The following is a 17,473-nucleotide window of genomic DNA, read 5'->3' on the forward strand; positions in this document are numbered from 1 at the left end:
CTCATAAAGTAGAATTTTTGCTCACAAGACTCTGCAGCTTACAGGGAACATTGCTTGCTACTTGTTGAGGCACTTGAGGCAGAAGGAGGCACCAGGAGATGGGCGTTGGAGAGGTTTGGATCCTCGCCCAGGGTCTCGCCCAGTTCTGCAAGGCCTGTAAGACCACACTCTACTGGCTTGCTTTTAGCTGACCTTTGAGACCTTTCAGGAGGAATCCAGGAAATACTGATGTCATCGTAACTGAATAACACCAAAATGTTATTAGCACCAACTGTTTTAAATTGTTTTTATTAATTCATTGATTTTATTATTATGAGGTACCCATGTGTTAGTCTTTTATTGTTGTTATGACTAATGTTGCAAGCAGTACTGCAGTCTGTACTGTTGTGTATCGTTTGCTGTGGGCTGGATTCTGTTGTGTAATTTTGCATCATTTAATGCAGGGGTGGGGAACCTCTGTCCCGAGGGCCGTATGCGGCCCTCGAGGTCACTTGATGCGGCCCTCAGGGATTGCTGGGCTGAACCGAGCCATGTGGCAGCCTCCCTGGGGCCTGGCTGGCTAGCGATGATCGTGGGGACCAGCCGCGCTGTGCAGCAGCATCCCCAGGGCCAGGCAGGGATCACAGGGCTCAGATGTACTGTGTGGCAGCCTCCCTGGGGCCTGACTGGCTGTTCGGCCAGAATTGCTGCAGGGCCTGGAAAAGTTACTGTCACCGTTCAGTTTGCACTTGATTATCCCAGATGCTGTGGTCTAATATGCTAATGAGTGTATGACCTAATATTAGGGGATGTGGTCCAATATGCTACTGAGTTCCTGCTGTTCTACAAAAAAAACCCAACCCTGGACCTATGCATTTGCCTAGGGCAGTGGGCCATGTGTGTATGTGTGCGCCAGATTAGGCTCTCCCTTCATGACTTCAAATAGAAAAACAATTATTTGTATTAATTTTGCCAGCCTGAATCGTTCTCCCTTGGCGGAGCTCTGTTTTTTTAAGTTGATAATTTTATATGGCCCATGGATGATGTTATAAATATCCATATGGCCCTTGGAAGAAAAAAGGTTCCCCGCCCCTGATTTAATGTGTAATGTTAACACTTCCACTTTGCTTCAGTGCTGTTTTCAGGCTTCTGGTTGGTTCTACAGCCCAAATCTTATTTCATTTTCTATTGAATTCCCAATCTTTGTATTGATTCACTCTGTGTAAGACACCTGGAGTCCAAATGAGGAAGATGGGCCATAAATAACATAAATCAGGGGTGGCCAACGGTAGCTCTCCAGATGTTTTTGCCTACAACTCCCATCAGCCCCAGCCATTGGCCTTGCTGGCTGGGGCTGATGGGAGCTGTAGGCAAAAAATATCTGGAGAGCTACCGTTGGCCACCCCGGACATAAAAAAATCAATGCCGCAGGCAGTTCCATAAAGAAGCCCAGTCTTTCTGCAGCTTTATTGTTCAGGTGCACCAAATACAATGTGGGTTAGGTAGATGACCTCCCCGTTTGAATGCATGCTCAGGTATGCAGCTCATCCACTCACCTGCACTCGTGGTGCTTTCTGTGCCATGGATCAGTGTGTTTGTGTATATTTAGAAGTAGTCCAATGCTTCCGTAAATTTGGGAGACAAAAGTTTTATTTCGTAGAGAACTTGAATGCCCAGGGTGCAGCCTCCTGATGAGCGTCCTGTTGTTAAAGGGAAGAAGTCGACAAGCAGAAGGATGAGAAGGCTTATGAGGAGGAAATCCAGGCTGAAATAGCGGAATTAATGGAAGAATACATGGAGGGATATGAAAAGAAAATGCAAGACTACAAAACTGAACTTCAGGAATGGAAATCTTGGAAGAGAGCTCAGGTTTGGATGAGCAGACTCTCATAGATGAAACTGTGCGTTGACCGAGATGGAGAGTGGCAGTGCAGAGTAGAGGGATCGTGGCAGACCCCTGAGGGTGGGCACTGTGTTTGGGGTCCACTGGAGTCCTTTGTGTTGGGCTGATGCATGTGGTGGTGGTTCTCCAGTCCGTCATCCAGGCTGCTGAGAGTAATGCATGATGGGTATAAAGCTCTATGGGCCTGAGTCACCTTGTGGGCCCTAGAAACTGGGCAAGGAGCCGCAGAAGGACAGTAGCTGTCTCTCTGTTTTAATGAACCATTTTCTCTGTGTGTGCTCTCCTGAAGAAAATTTTGTATGGACTCCTGTGGCGGCCTTCAGCAGTCTTGGGCTTCAAGGGACAGGACAGAGGCTGGGTTCTCAACTCTGGCTTGCCAAATTCCCAGAGGTTTGGGAATGGCAACATTTGAGGAAGGGAGGGAACCTAGCATAAAGCTGCCGTTTCTTCCAGGGGAGCTGATCTCTGTAGTCTGGAGATCAGCTGTGATTCCAGGAGATCTCCAGGCCCCACCTGGAGGGTGGCAACCTTAGCATAAGTTATGGTGGGGTGTGAAGGGGGGAGGAAACCTTGCGTGATCAGGTTGGGGAGTCAGGAAAGGGAGGAAAGCTCTAACTGCCATGGGGGAGGGAGGGGCTTGCTTTCTTCTCTCAAAACTGGCGGTTAGTAGCCCCTTCTGTCGCAAGCAGAATATAAAAAGCTGGCCCCTTCATAAAACTGAAAACGGGCTTTTTTTCTCCTCAGCAGTCTTTAACTGGAGAAGGAGCTGTGAGGAAGAGCCTGTAGTACTATCCTCAGAGTGTGGGTTTGGGTTATGGGGTGAAGGACAGAGGTTTAGAGAATAAGCCACTTTGGTGGAAGCCACCCAGCGAGGCCGTGGCTGAGGAGCTCTTTGGACGGACGGGGGGTGGGAGGGGCTCCTGACTTGGCTCTTTAGCTCCTCAACTGAGGTGTGAGTGACCCCTTTGAGGTCACTTTCCAGAGAATAGTGCAGTGGGGAGGGCAGCCTTTTGTCCCTTTCTCTTTCTTTTTAAGGAGTCATTGAAAGCGAAAGTCAAAAGCAATTATGGAATTTCCAGGGCATGTAATGAATGTAACTCCACTTGGTCCTTGCCTCTGTATTAAAAATAGAGACCTATATCTGGCCTTCATTGAAGACTGTTGCCTTTTGTGTGTTAGGGCTTATGACAGCTTGTGTATATAGAAGAGGGAGGCCAGATGTGAAACGCTAAAGACCAAAAGTCTCCGCGTTTCATTTCTCGTTATATGGTATACATTAAACTCCAAAGCGGTGACGTGCTAGAGCTTTCCTTGGATGCTTAGCATTTTGAATGCCCTGGGGGTCGCTTCCAAGTTTTTTTAGAAATAACTAACACCAAGCTTGCCCTCCCCCCCCCTCCCCCATGACCCTTTCTTCACGTGTGGGGAAACAATGGGTTTGTATATATGCAGAAGTCCAAGAAAAGCAAGAAGAAGAAGAAGAGCTTTGATCCAGGCGCAGAGGATGAAGAAATGGAAGAGCCGGAGGGTCTTGAGGAGCCGGTGAAACCCCTTCCTCCCCGGGTGGTTGACAGGCTTCAGGTGGAACAGCAGGTGCGGGAAAAAGCTGCCAGCATTCGTCGGAGACCAGGGGAACCCGCTTTGATTCCTGAGCTGAGCCTAACAGGGAACATCACCCCAACTGAGCTTTGTCCTAGGTGAGCGATGCCAGTACTCCTGAACACGTGATGCCACCTCGTAGTGAATCAGATGCTTGGTCCATCACAGCCAGCATTGTCTGCTCAGACTAGCAAATGCTCTTCAGGGTCTCAGGCAGAGAGGTCTTTCAGATCACCTCCTGCCTGGTCCTTTTAACTGGAGGTGCCGGTGATGGAACCTGGGACCTTGTGCGTGTCAAAGAGATGCTCCACCACTGAGCTATGCAAAAGGACAATAGAACGATGGCAGCACAATATATGGAATACAAAAATATCAAAACTATTGCGCAAGACACACACTCTTGAATAGTTTATACAAAATTGAGTAAATTATATTGTGTCATATAATGAACAGCCTACAAAAGTAAGCATACATTCATACAATCAGAAATTAAAGCCAAACAAGAGTCTCAAATACAGTGTTTCAGGGAGGACCCCTCACAGTCTCTTAATTTTCCAAATAGAGTACCAAGACTCAATAATAAAGTTCCACAGGAGTCCCTCCGTTGCTTGTTGGCTTCTGAAGGAAAAATTCTTGCCTTCACGCAAACTCCGGCTTTGATTGCGTTCCGCTGCTCCTGCAGCTTCCTCATAAGCCAACTGTAAACAACAGACGTAACCGATAAAAACCGCCCTTACCACAAGCAATATTGACAAAAACATACAAAAACAGTTGATAAAACAACCTGAAAATTCCAGCCAAGTTCTCTCTCAAACGCCCATTTCAGTATCTTAATTGGCGGCTTAGTCTAACTGAGCACACGGAATTTTTTTTAAAGAGACGGTCACAGCTGTTATTAATCAACCATTTAAAAGAGACATAACCCAAAATATAATGACATACTGAGCAATGGCTCCTCCTCCAATTTGTATTTTGTTCGAAGTACCTGAAAATGTTGACCAGTTTCACTAGACCTTTAATCCTGGTTTAAACCTGTTCCAAAATTTATTTATTTATTTTTATTTCTTTATTTTGGTAAATTTATATTCCGCCCTTTCCCAAACGGGCTCAGGCCGGAGTCCGTCCAAGTAAAGCCAGTCAAATACAATAAAACCAATAAAATGCAATTAAAAGTAAAACAACACAACACAGTACTATATAACAAAGGCAGGCGGGTTCATAGTACAGGTTAGAATATAATCAGTGGCCCGGATGTAACAATTCAGAAGATGGAACAATGTAGAACTGACATTCTACACTAGAATAATAGAATCTGAGAAACCAGCTCTATGATTTTATGATTTTATTGTAGAATGTCAGTTTGGGGTAGGATTGCCAAGTCCAATTCAAGAAATATCTGGGGACTTTGGGGGGTGGAGCCAGGAGACATTGGGGCAGAGCCAGGAACAAGGGTGTGACAAGCATAATTGAACGTGGAGGACGGTAAGCAGTGGGGTGCCGCAGGGCTCGGTACTGGGTCCCATGCTCTTTAACTTGTTCATAAATGATTTAGAGTTGGGAGTGAGCAGTGAAGTGGCCAAGTTTGCGGATGACACTAAATTGTTCAGGGTGGTGAGAACCAGAGAGGATTGTGAGGCACTCCAAAGGGATCTGTTGAGGCTGGGTGAGTGGGCGCCAACGTGGCAGATGCGGTTCAATGTGGCCAAGTGCAAAGTAATGCACATTGGGGCCAAGAATCCCAGCTACAAATACAAGTGGATGGGGTGTGAACTGGCAGAGACTGACCATGAGAGAGATCTTGGGGTCGTGGTAGATAACTCACTGAAAATGTCAAGACAGTGTGCGTTTGCAATAAAAAAGGCCAATGCCATGCTGGGAATTATTAGGAAGGGAATTGAAAACAAATCAGCCAGTATCATAATGCCCCTGTATAAATCGATGGTGCGGTCTCATTTGGAGTACTGTGTGCAGTTCTGGTCGCCGCACCTCAAAAAGGATATTATAGCATTGGAGAAAGTCCAGAAAAGGGCAACTAGAATGATTAAAGGGCTGGTACATTTTCCCTATGAAGAAAGGTTGAAACGCTTGGGACTCTTTAGCTTGGAGAAACGTCGACTGCGGGGTGACATGATAGAGGTTTACAAGATAATGCATGGGATGGAGAAAGTAGAGAAAGAAGTACTTTTCTCCCTTTCTCACAATATAAGAACTTGTGGGCATTCAATGAAATTGCTGAGCAGACAGGTTAAAACGGATAAAAGGAAGTTCTTCTTCACCCAAAGGGTGATTAACATGTGGAATTCACTGTCGTGGTGGCCACAAGCATAGCCACCTTCAAGAGGGGGTTAGATAAAAATATGGAGCAGAAGTCCATCAGTGGCTATTAGCCACAGTGTGTATATGTGTGTGTATATATATATATATATATATATATAATTTTTTTGGCCACTGTGTGACACAGAGTGTTGGACTGGATGGGCCATTGGCCTGATCTAACATGGCTTCTCTTATGTTCTTATGAACTCCAAGGGAGTTCTGGCCATCACATTTAAAGAGACAGCACACCTTTTTAAATGTCTTCCTTTCATAGGAAATAATGAAGGATAGGGGCACCTTCTTTTGGGACTCATAAAATTGGACCCCCTGGTCCAATAATTTTGAAACTTGGGGGGTACTTTGGGAAGAGGCACTAGATACTATACTGAAAATTTGGTGCATCTACCTCAAAAAACAGTTCTCCCAGAGCCCCCGAAACCTCCAGATCAATTCCCCATTATACCCTATGAGAATCGATCTCCACATAGGGAATAATGAAGTGCTCAGCAGATGTTTCCCTCTCCCACCCCGTTTCCAGCAACTCTGAAGCGAGGGATCAGCCTCTCTACTCACGAGTTGCTGCCAACTTCTTCAAAGTAACACAGACACACCATCCCAAGAGGAAGCCTTTCAATCGGGGCCTGAAGCCTCCGGAGGTAGAAAGGCACATGGTCCTCTGGGGGCGGGGCTTCCCCCCACCGGCCAGCTGACTGGGGGCGGGAAGGAGCCTGGGAAAGTGGAAGAACCCCCGCTGGGACCTGGGGATTGGCAAGCCTAGCTTGGGGACAGGGCTAAAGCAGTATTAAAGGTCTAGTGAGAAATTGGTCGTTGACTTCTTCATTTATTTAGATTTCATTTATCTTTGGGGGTGTGAAACTCCAATTTAAGTCACATTAAAGGTACTGTTTGGTAACTGTTATCACATGGGGGGTATCATTGGTGTCACTTTCTATAACATCACAAAGAGAGAGAGAGCTATTTCATTTTTCTCCTCTGTGATTTCAGTGCTGATCGGTTGTTTGGAAAATGAATGTTTGGAAGAGATAACTGTACTTATATCCAGGGCTTTTTTTTGTAGTTCCGCAGGGCCTGTAAAACAACCCTCTTCCGGTTGGCATATAATTAACTGTGAGCAGAATGCCTGAATATTAAATCTTAAACATCAGATTACTGAATATTGGAAATTTGAAGGACTGATTTAAGGAATAGTAGCATAGTGTATATCGATGTGAGTTTTATGTATTTTTAGGCTTTTATGTATTTTATTGTATAATTTTAATTGTATTTAAATCGACCTTTGTTAGCTTTTATTGTTGTAAGCCGCCCTGAGCCCACCTCGGTGGGGTAGGGCGGGATATAAATCGAATAAAGTAAAAGTAAAAAGTAAGTAAAAGTAGCAGGAACTCCTTTGCAAATTAGGCCACACACCCCTGCTGTAGCCACTCCCCCAAGAGCTTACAGTTGTAGGTGAGTACACTCATTTTTTAAAGCACATATGAATTTCGACCTGTTTTGCAGGGCTGAAGTTTCAAGACGTGAGGATGTAAAGAAACGGTTTTTGTTTTTGAAAGTCCTTTTTAACTCCAAAGAGGTGTCGAGGACCCTTTCCCGGCAAATAAGCTTAGACTTCCGGATTCACTTTGGACAGATTTTCAACTTGCAAATATTCAACTGGCCGGAGAGTTTGAAATTGCAGGTAGGTTATGTTTCTTTTTCAGGTATGACCAAACATCCTCAAGTTGTGAGCAGACCCAACATCGATGGAACATCTCTCTGCCTCCAGCAGGTGTTACAGATCCTAGGAAGAGGGCTGTCTTTGCCCACAGCTCTGTGGGATATTGTAGCTCTACAGGCAAAATGATCTGGGAGGGAAAGGGTTAAGAAAAGAAGAAAAGATGGATTTATATCCTTCACTCAGAGCAGCTTACAATCTTCTTTCCCTTCTTCTCCCCACAGCAGACACCCTGTAAGGTAGGTGGTGCTGAGAGAGCTCTGAGAAAACTCTGACTGACCCAGGGTTAACCAGCTGCTGCTGGAGAACCGAATTTGTTACAAATTCTCTCACTCAAGTACCCTTGGCAGTTGCTCCCCCCCACCCCCCATATCAGTTAGATGTTGAGCCTCTTTGGCCCTTGCTTGCATTCTGGGTTTCATCTTATATGGGACCTCCCTTCTTTCTCTTACCTGGATTTGGAGCTGTAGCAAGTAATCTGTTCTGTAATCTGTTCACAATAAGTTAAATATACTTACATGAATATGCAGGGGCACAGTCAGAAAGGCAATGGAAAATCCAGGGGAGTGGGAGGGGGGAGAGAAGACGACCTCCCCCCTGCCTCTCTGACTGTCCAAGAGGCAAGGGCTCACTGGGTTTTCTGAGGAAGAAGACCTCCCTGACTGTCCAACAGCAGAGGGCTGGGGCATTCCCCTTTGCCACTGCCATTCCCTGAGTGAATCAGAGAGAGCCTCACTGGGAAAGCAGAGACATTGCTTATGTTTTCCATTCCTCCCCTCACTGCAAGCAATTGAAATGGGAAAAAATGCAAATAAATACTCTTTTCCTGAATGAAAACTTGTGGGACATGGATAGAAAGTCAGGGGACACGGCCCCAAGACGCCTAACCCATAGGCCAGGGCAGAGGGGGGGTGCTTGCCCTGGGCACCAACAGAGAGGGGGGCGCCAAATTGGGTATGCAGTCCATGAATAGGTCATGTAAGCTGTGATTCCATTTTTGTTAGTAAAATGTTTTTCTCTTGTTACTGTTGGAGTCAGATCATCTTTATAATTTGTTTGAACAGCATTTTCTGTCAGCCGGGAAATGTGGAACATCAGGGATACTGTGAAAAGCTTCTGGGCTTCCAAAGCAATTTTTTTCTTTTTTCTTACTTTTTTACATTTCTTTTTTATATTTAACCCAGTAAACTCTTGGCATAGCTGTTGAAGGGTTTCCTGCTAAGTGGCTGTTTCGGTCAGCCATTACACACCTTCTCCTTTTAGTGATAAATAATTCTGGCTTTTGCTAATGCAGAAGCAGATAGCTTTCTTTGTTGTACTGAGCAAAGTAAGCAAGAAATGTTATGTAAATTCACTCGGAGGTTTTTAACACCCTGCAGTGTCTGGAATGATGCTTTTACTTGTCACCACAGATATATGAAACAGTTGGTCATGGCAGCGTGAACTTGTTGGCCGAAGTATTTGTACCAATCCCTGAGACAACAGTTCTGACGGGGGGAGCACCTATAGAAGAAATTGAATTCAGCAGTGACCAGCGTGTGACGTTGGACCACGAAGGCGTGGGGAGTGGTACGGACCTTGTTCTGTTTCTTAATTTGGAAGCCTGTTCTGTTTCTTGGTTTGGAGAAATTGGGGTCGTTCATTACAAGCTGATCTTTTCCATTCAGCTTTAAACTGCTCTTCTCCACAGCTTGATTTAGCCAGGCTCACTCTCTTGTGTTTTAACAATTTATTAATAACACATGGTTACAATATTTAATTATCTTTTTCTTATACTAAACCATATGATATTTCACCCCCCCTCCCTCCAATATTGATTTCCCCGAAGTTATAAATTTAAATTTAATTCTAAAGGTACCACTAATCTGTCAAAATATAATACTTTTGATTAATACTAAAAAATTGTCCAATGTCTTTTTACGTTCCACTCTTTCTCCATATATCCTTTGAATTTCTTCCACTCCTTTTAGAATAAGTCTAAGTCATAGTCTTTTAAAGTTTTAGTTAATTTGTCCATCTCACTCCACGATAAAACTTTCACAATCCAATCCCATTTCCTTGTTTCCAAAGCTGCGCATACAATGTCCTAGCAGCTGAGAGCAAATACCAAATTAAAGTCCTGTCTTCCTTTGGAAATTTTTCTAATTGTAATCCAAGCAAAAAAGTCTCTGCAGTTTTCTTGAAGTCATAACCCAAAATTTTGGAGATTTCTTGTTGTATCATCTTCCAGTACTCTTTCGCTTTTTCACAAGTCCACCACATATGAAAGAAAGAACCTTCATGTTTTTTACATTTCCAACACCTATCCGACATCTTTTTACTCATCCTAGCCAGCTTTTTCGGAGTCATGTACCAACTATACATCATCTTAAAACAATTCTCCTTAATACTCTGACAAGTTGAGATCTTCATCGAGTTCTTCCAAAGGTGCTCCCATGTATCCATTTGTATTTCTCTATTCACATCCAGCCAGGCTCACTCTCAATCTGAGCGTCATTAACTACTGTTTTCAATTCAACTGTCACCAACATTTATCAGCTTCCATTGGCTGCTCTTAGGGAGAAGGCGGAACCTAACCTATTTGTCATGGAGAAACACTCATAGAAAAGGGAAGGAGATGGATCTAAGCGTTTAGAACCTCCTAATATGGATGTAGGAGTGTCTGAGGTGGTGGAGCGGATAGAATTAAGAGGGGCAATGTATGCTCAGATTTTCCCTCAGCCTGGATGTCACAAGTTTTATTCAAGATATAAGTTTCGTTAGTCTTAAAGGTGCCACTGTACGCAAAACTTTGTTCATGGCTGCCCACCTGAATGGTATCAAGTGGGCGACCTTGTTTGTCTCTCAGGTTAAGCTAACAAAGTTGCTACAAAGATTAGGGGCATTGTATATCTCTGGTGAATCCCTTGAAAAGATGGGGAAGGAATGTGTAAGACAGCACAAATAACAGAAACGTTTATTGTTCTTTAAATTGCTTATCCCTGGAGAAGCCCTGGATTTTATGTGGTTTTTCCCACTACAGGCCTGAAAGATGGCAATGTGCTCAGAGTTGCCTAGAGGGGCTCATGAATCAGAGTTGCCTAGAAGGGATCATGACTGAATGGGGATCAGCCTCTCCCATGGTTACATCCAGACCAGCTCCCCAACTAATCTGAGCAGCTGAATTGATGCTTTCTTGGAATTCTGCACCTTTACGATTGGTGCTACAATCTAGCCAGTGGTGTCTTTCATAATCAATTATTTTATTTTCTCCATATTAAAATATAGAAAATGTGGTTTTGCCTACTTTCTAAAGTTATTCTCACCCTTATCATTGATATTTTTAAAGGATAGATAGAATTATAGAATCACAGAGTTAAAAGGGGCCATGAAGGCCATCTAGTCCAGGGGTGTCAAATGTGTGGCCCACAGACTGGATCAGGCCCCCGGAGGGCTCCTATCAGGCCTCTGAGCAACTCACTGTCATCTGCTTCCTTCTCTCTCTCTTGCTTCTTTCTTCATCATGACTTGCTTTGTAGGCTTGCTCAATCGCACAGGAGTGACAGAGCAAAGCCTCTGTTTTCTCCATTGGCTGACCAGCACATGAAACAACTTATGTACAAAACTCACAGTACCTAGCCATTTCGTGTTTTTCCCTGGGTCTTAGTTTCAAAGCACTGACCATGAGATTTCTGTAATGAATGTCAATAAATCAAAAGTAGGTTTGTAACTCACAGATAGTGTCCTGGCCACACTGATGGGCCTCCTGATGGCACCTTTTTCTTTGTGCCACTGTGTGACACAGAGTGTTGGATTGGATGGGCCATTGGCCTGATCCAACATGGCTTCTCTTATGTTCTTAGACACACCCCTGAACAGCATACTCAAGATTGCTACAGCGCAGACATCGTCTCCAGATTTTATGCAGTAATTTGGAGCAAGAGGTGTCAGTTAACAGAAACTGTTAAATGAACAAAATATTGCAAGAATGCTAATCTTTTAATCATATTTTATTTTATATGTTAAAAAAATCCTTAATCGTGTTTGTGTGCTTTATAAAGTTGATATCTCCGCTACCTGGCATGACATTTTTGACACACGTGGCCTGGCCTGACAAGGGCTCATTTATGTCAGATCCGGCCCCCATAACAAATGAGTTTGACATCCGTAATCTAGTCCAACCCTCTGCTCAATGCAGGATCAGCCTAGAGCATCGCTGACAAGAGTTTGTCCAGTCACTACTTAAAGACTGCCACTGAGGGGATGCTCACCACCTCTTACTATAAAAAAGTTTTTTCCTGATATCCAGCCAGTACCTTCCCACCCTTAATTTAAACCCATTATTGGAAGTCCTCTCCTCTTCTGCCAACAGGAGCAGCTCCCTGCCCTCCTATTTATATTTATTTCTATATTTGTTGTATATATTTGTTTTATAGAATCATAGAGTTGGAAGGGACCTCAAGGGTCATCTACTCCAACCCCCTGCACAAAGCAGGAAACCCACGAACACCTCCCCCTAAATGCACAGGATCTGCATTGCTGTCAGATGGCCATCTAGCCTCTGTTGAAAAACCTCCAAGGAAGGAGAGCCCACCACCTCCCGAGGAAGCCTGTTCCACTGAGGAACCGCTCTAACTGTCAGAAAGTTCTTCCTAATGTTGAGCCGGAAACTCTTTTGATTTAATTTCAACCCACTGGTTCTGTTCCTACCTTCCGGGGCCACAGAAAACAATTCCACACCATCCTCTAGAGAACAGCCCTTCAAGTACTTGAAGTTGGTGATCCTATCACCTCTCAGCCGCCTCCTCTCCAGGCTAAACATCCCCAGTTCCCTCAACCTTTCCTGATAGGATGGTCTCCAGACCCCTCACCATCTTCGACACCCTCCTCTGGACCCGTTCCAGCTTGTCTAGATCCTTCTTAAAATGTGGTGCCCAAAACTGAACACAGTACTCCAGGTGAGGTCTTAACAGAGCAGAGTAAAGTATTTATAAAGAACCTTCATTTGGCATTGTACTTTGGTTATCAGATAGGAAGCAGAAATTTTATTTTGCTAAGTTTCTAAAGGTTTAACTTTCCAGTGTATACATGTTGGGAGCTGAGTCTGTAATGAGATGGAGAAATAGGCAAAAATCGCCTCCCTTTCCATCAGCAAAAAAAAAAAAAAAAATCATCTGTGGGAGTCGGACCCAATCCACAGTATCCCACCCTTTGCAGGCATCTGCCACAGTTCTGCTCCATTACAGAACCATGAATTCATTTTATGCAGCATGTTTGGTCTCTTCTTGCAGGTGTTCCATTTTCATTTGAAGCTGATGGCAGCAATAAAGTAACTCTAATGACATCTGGCAAAGTATCCTGCAGTGTTTCCTGGGCGGTTGGAGAAAATGGAGTGCCCTTAATTCCTCCAGTATCACAGAGAAATGTTGGGTTCACCAGGTAATGAATGTTAACACATTTTTAAGAAACACTTTAGCCTCGTGTGGTGCTTCGGTGTAAACGCTATAATGAGACCAGTGGTCTCTTTTGTTCATTTGTGGCTCTTCCTTTTCTGTGTCTACCTTGTTTACAAAAAGCATTTACAAAATGGTCCATCAGTAGTGTAGGTCCGTGGTCCCCAACCTTTTGGGCACCAAAGACCGATTTTGTAGAAGACAATTTTTCCACGGACCGGCGGGAGAGGTGGTTTTGGGATGATACAATTGTGCACTTTATTTTGGTGTGGTGGTTACGTGTGCAGACCCTTATCTGGGAGTACTGGGTTTGATTCCCCAGTCCTCCACTTGCAGCTACTGTAATGGCCTTGGGTCAGCCAGAGCTCTTGCAGAGCTGTCCTTGACAGGGCAGCTTCTCGGAGAGCTCTTTCAACCACACCCACCTCACAGGGTGTCTGTTGTGGGAAAGGAAGATAGAGAGCCACTCTGAGATATGGAGTGGAAGGCAGGATATAAATTCAATGTCGTCTTATTATTATTATTACATTGTAACATAAATGAAATAATTATACAACTTACGGCCTGGTTGCTAACAGGCTACGGATTGGTACCGGTCCACAGCCCGGGGGTTGGGGTTGGGGACCCCTGGTGTAGGTAAGTAGATAAATGCCTCTTCTCTGCATCCTGTGTGAAATGCAAGGCAGATTGGATTGGATAAAGGTGTCAGGCAGACCTTCAGCCTTCCAGTTTGGAAGGACAACAGCAGGGATTTTTTTTTGAGCAGGAACGCAGTTGCGGCTGGCTTGGCATCAGGGGGTGTGGCCTGATATGCAAACGAGTTCTTACTGGGCTTTTTCCACACAAAAAAAGCCCTGGGCAATAGCAGAATCCATGTTTCTGTCATTGAAAACATAAAAAAGTCATTAATCACCTCTCTGAGGCCAAATAGAACATACAGGTCTGTTAAAAGGTTGAGAGAAGAGCAAAATGGGATAGTCATATAGGGACCATATATCTGGAGGAGTGGGGAGAGGCATTTCCCTGATGACAAAAAGGGACAATCATCCAGAATTTTGATGGGACAGGGGCCTCTACATGCATCAGCAGGTTTCTCGTAATTGAGTGCTTTTTGCTTCTGCTCCTAACCCTTCCAGTGCTGTGAAGAATATTGATGCCATCGCATCTGTTGGCACGTCAGGGTTAACAGACATGAAGAAGCTGGCCAAGTGGGCAGCAGAGACCAAGCTGGACCCCAACAACCCCAGCAACGCGGCCCTCATGCATCTGATAATGGTAAGGAGGTTATGGCAAAGTTGGCACTAAAGGCAGGTTGCCAACTCTCCCGCTGGAGAAATTCCTGGAGATTTTGGGGGCAGAGTTTGGGGAGGGAAGGAAACTTAGTGGGAACATGATGCCAAAGAGTCTGCCCTCTGAAGCTGCCATTTCCTGCAGGGAGATTAGCTTTAGTTCTGGGAGAGCTCCAGGCCTCACCTGGAAGGTGGCAACACTGTGACCAAAGTGGTAAGTTGGCAAAGTGTTTTTATTTTGAGAACAACAGAAGTAAATTTTCTGCCCAGTGGGAGCAGAGCCATAGCACTCCTATAACTAGATGACTGTCCACATCTGATGGAATATGCCCCTTGGATATTACCTTAGAATCATAGAGTAGGAAGGGACATCTAGTCCAACCCCCTGCACGATGCAGGAAATTCACAAATACCTTCCCCACAGACATACATCCCCAGGGATCCTGCAGGCTCCATGCCCAGAAGATGGCAAAAATCTCCAGGTTCCTTGGCCAACCTGGCCTGGAGAAAAATTGCTGACTGACCCCAAAGTGTCAATCAGCATTTCCCTGGGGGGTGTAAAAAAGGGCCACGAGAACTAAGCACTTATGCAACCCTTCCTGCCCTCCTCCTCATGATCTGCCTAAGTTCACAGAATCAGCATAGTTGCCGGATGGCCATTTAGCTTCTCTTTAAAAACCTCCGAGGAAGGAGAGCCCACCACCTTCTGAGGAAGCCTGTTCCACTAAGGAACTGCTCTAACTGTCAAGAAGGTTAGCGGGAGACTCTTTTGATTTAATTTCAACCCGTTCATTTTGGTCTGGCTTTCTGGGCAACAGAAAACAATTCTGCACCATCCTGTATATGATAGCCCTTCAAGTTTCACCTCTGTTGTCCCCTCTCCAGGCTAAACATCCCCAGCTCCATCAGCCTTTCTTTGTAGGTCTCCAGACCCCTCGCCATCTTCATTGCCCTCCTCTAGACCTGTTCCTGCTTGTCTATATCCTTCTTAAAATGTAGTGCCCAAAAGTGAACACAATACTCCAGGTGAAGTCTAACCAGAACAGAGTAAAGCAATACCATCACTTCACATGATCTGGACGCTATACGTCTGTTGATACAGCCCAAAATTTAATTTACCTTTGTAGCCACATACACGCATGTTCAGTGTATGGTCCATTAAGACCCCTGGATCCTTTTTGCATATACCACTATCAAGACAAGTGTCAAGATCCTTTGCCATGTTGTTATACTCATGTTACAACAAGTCTCCCCCATCCTATAATTTCGCATTGGATTTTTCCTACTTAAATGGAGAACTTTATGTTTATCCCTTTTAAAATTCATTTTATTGATTTTAGCCCAGTTTTCCAGCCTATCAGGATCAGCCTGTATCCTGTTTCTGTCTTCTGCTGTATTTGCAACCCATCCCAATTTAGTATCATCTGCAAATTTAATAAGCCTTCCCTCTATTTCTTCATCCAAATTATTTATAGACATGTTGAACAAAACAGATCCTTGAGGCATTCCACTTGTCACTCCTCTCCAAGAGGGAGGATGAGGAACCATTCACAAGCATTCACAACCAGTTACAGATCCACCTAACAGTAATAGGATCTTGTTTGTACCTTTTCATTTTGCTTATTAGCTCATTAATGCATCAAGGCATTTTTTTCAAACATGTTTTAAGAGGGCCTAGGAAAACTTCGCCAGCAGGTTGACCCAGTGACCTGTGACCTGAATGAGTTCACACATAGATGAGATCTCTTCCCATTCCCCCTCCTCAGCTGCTTCTAACAGTCGGAGAGCCCTTCAGCACACTGAAGGGAGCCATGTTGGGGGCTGCCCAAGAAATCCCCCCTCCACACACAAAAGTGCATGAGCTTTTTTGCAGCTTGTGGAAGACCCCATCCAAGACATGACAAGGGGGAATAATTTGTGCCCGTTTCCCCCCAGATGTGTGGAGCGAGAGCAGTTTTTTTCTGGAGCCCCAGGGCCCTGACGGGTGAGCCATCCATTCTGAGAATTAATTGCATCTGTGGTTCATTGGCTCCCTTTTGGGGGGGGGATGCAGCAAAAGGCATCCTGTTGGTTTCTGAAGAGCCTGTTGGTATAAAGTCCATAGTGCAAAGCATGATTAGAGCTGGAGCATCTATCCTGACAACGCTTGACAGGTCAGGCTGATGCAACCTTGGCAGAAAACCGGTTGGAGCTGGATTGTGCCTGGAAAGCACCTGCTGTGAGCCAGCACCTTTCATGGACTAATGTAATTGGCTGACCAAATGTATATATGTTGAATAGTGCCAGACGAATTCTCTCTCTCTTAATTCCATGATTTACTGGCGAAGCACTTTGATCCACAGAGCTGTATATTTGCTCCACTACACCACCTCTGTGAATGCCTTTGTATATAGTTGTATAATACACTATTTAACACAAGGTGTTGGTGTGTGGCTCATATTTTTACTCGCGACGACCCGGGGATTCTTCGCTGCTCCCTGCACTCTGCATATGCTCTACTGATAGAGCCAGTGGGAATAACCAAACTGGGCCCTTGTTGTCTCTAATAGACCAGCGCATGAAGCCGTGTGAGCCAGAGGTTAGACTGAGGGTGGGGTTGAGCTGGGGAGTGTCCTGGCTGGTCATTCTCTCTCAGCATAACTGACCTCATGGCTGTTGTGAATAAGGTGCAGGAGGAGAGGTTCAGGTATGCCACTCTCAGCAGCTTGGAGGAAGGGCATGACAGACACACAACAAAGGGAAAACAGCAGAGACAGAGTTTACAGGCTGGGGAAAAGAGGCCTTCTGATATTCTTATGAAGGCCTCGGCCTCTGGGCCTTATTGTTGGCCCTCCAGAGGAACTAGTTGGCCACCAGGTGGGATGGGTGCTGGACTAAATGGACCCTCACTGGTCTGATCCAGCAGGAAACTTCTGAAGTTCTTGGAACTAGGAGACTGAGAACCATTCAATCATATCACTAAACCATAGTTTCCTGTAAACGTCCATGTATCCTTCAGGTGTCCACCAGTGGAGATGCTTCCGTTCCTGATTTCTTCAGGCTGGAGCAACTACAGCAGGAATTTAATTTTGTTTCCGACGCTGAATTTAACCAATCCAAACGATTTCGACTTCTTCAGCTCAGAAGTGGAGAGGTGGCTGAGTTTCGCAGTTATAAACTTGTCCCTTTACTGGAAAGAGAAATCAGTGAAAGAATCTTCCAGGTAAGACCTAACCTAAATTTT

General features: G+C 44.8%; 1 protein-coding gene across 1 annotated transcript in view; it reads left to right on the top strand.

Annotated features, from left to right (window-relative positions):
• The window catches only part of CC2D2A (coiled-coil and C2 domain containing 2A), a 92,102-nt gene that overhangs the window by 34,530 nt on the left and 40,099 nt on the right, over positions 1 to 17,473 (top strand). Inside the window, exons 12-18 of the mRNA XM_060247273.1 lie at positions 1,692 to 1,848; positions 3,335 to 3,579; positions 7,316 to 7,493; positions 8,942 to 9,098; positions 12,800 to 12,947; positions 14,098 to 14,236; positions 17,249 to 17,452. Of these exons, the coding sequence (XP_060103256.1) occupies positions 1,692 to 1,848; positions 3,335 to 3,579; positions 7,316 to 7,493; positions 8,942 to 9,098; positions 12,800 to 12,947; positions 14,098 to 14,236; positions 17,249 to 17,452 (1,228 nt within the window). The remainder of the gene's footprint in view (positions 1 to 1,691; positions 1,849 to 3,334; positions 3,580 to 7,315; positions 7,494 to 8,941; positions 9,099 to 12,799; positions 12,948 to 14,097; positions 14,237 to 17,248; positions 17,453 to 17,473) is intronic.

The sequence above is a fragment of the Heteronotia binoei genome, chromosome 9 (assembly GCF_032191835.1).
Source record: "Heteronotia binoei isolate CCM8104 ecotype False Entrance Well chromosome 9, APGP_CSIRO_Hbin_v1, whole genome shotgun sequence".
Taxonomy (NCBI): domain Eukaryota; kingdom Metazoa; phylum Chordata; class Lepidosauria; order Squamata; family Gekkonidae; genus Heteronotia; species Heteronotia binoei.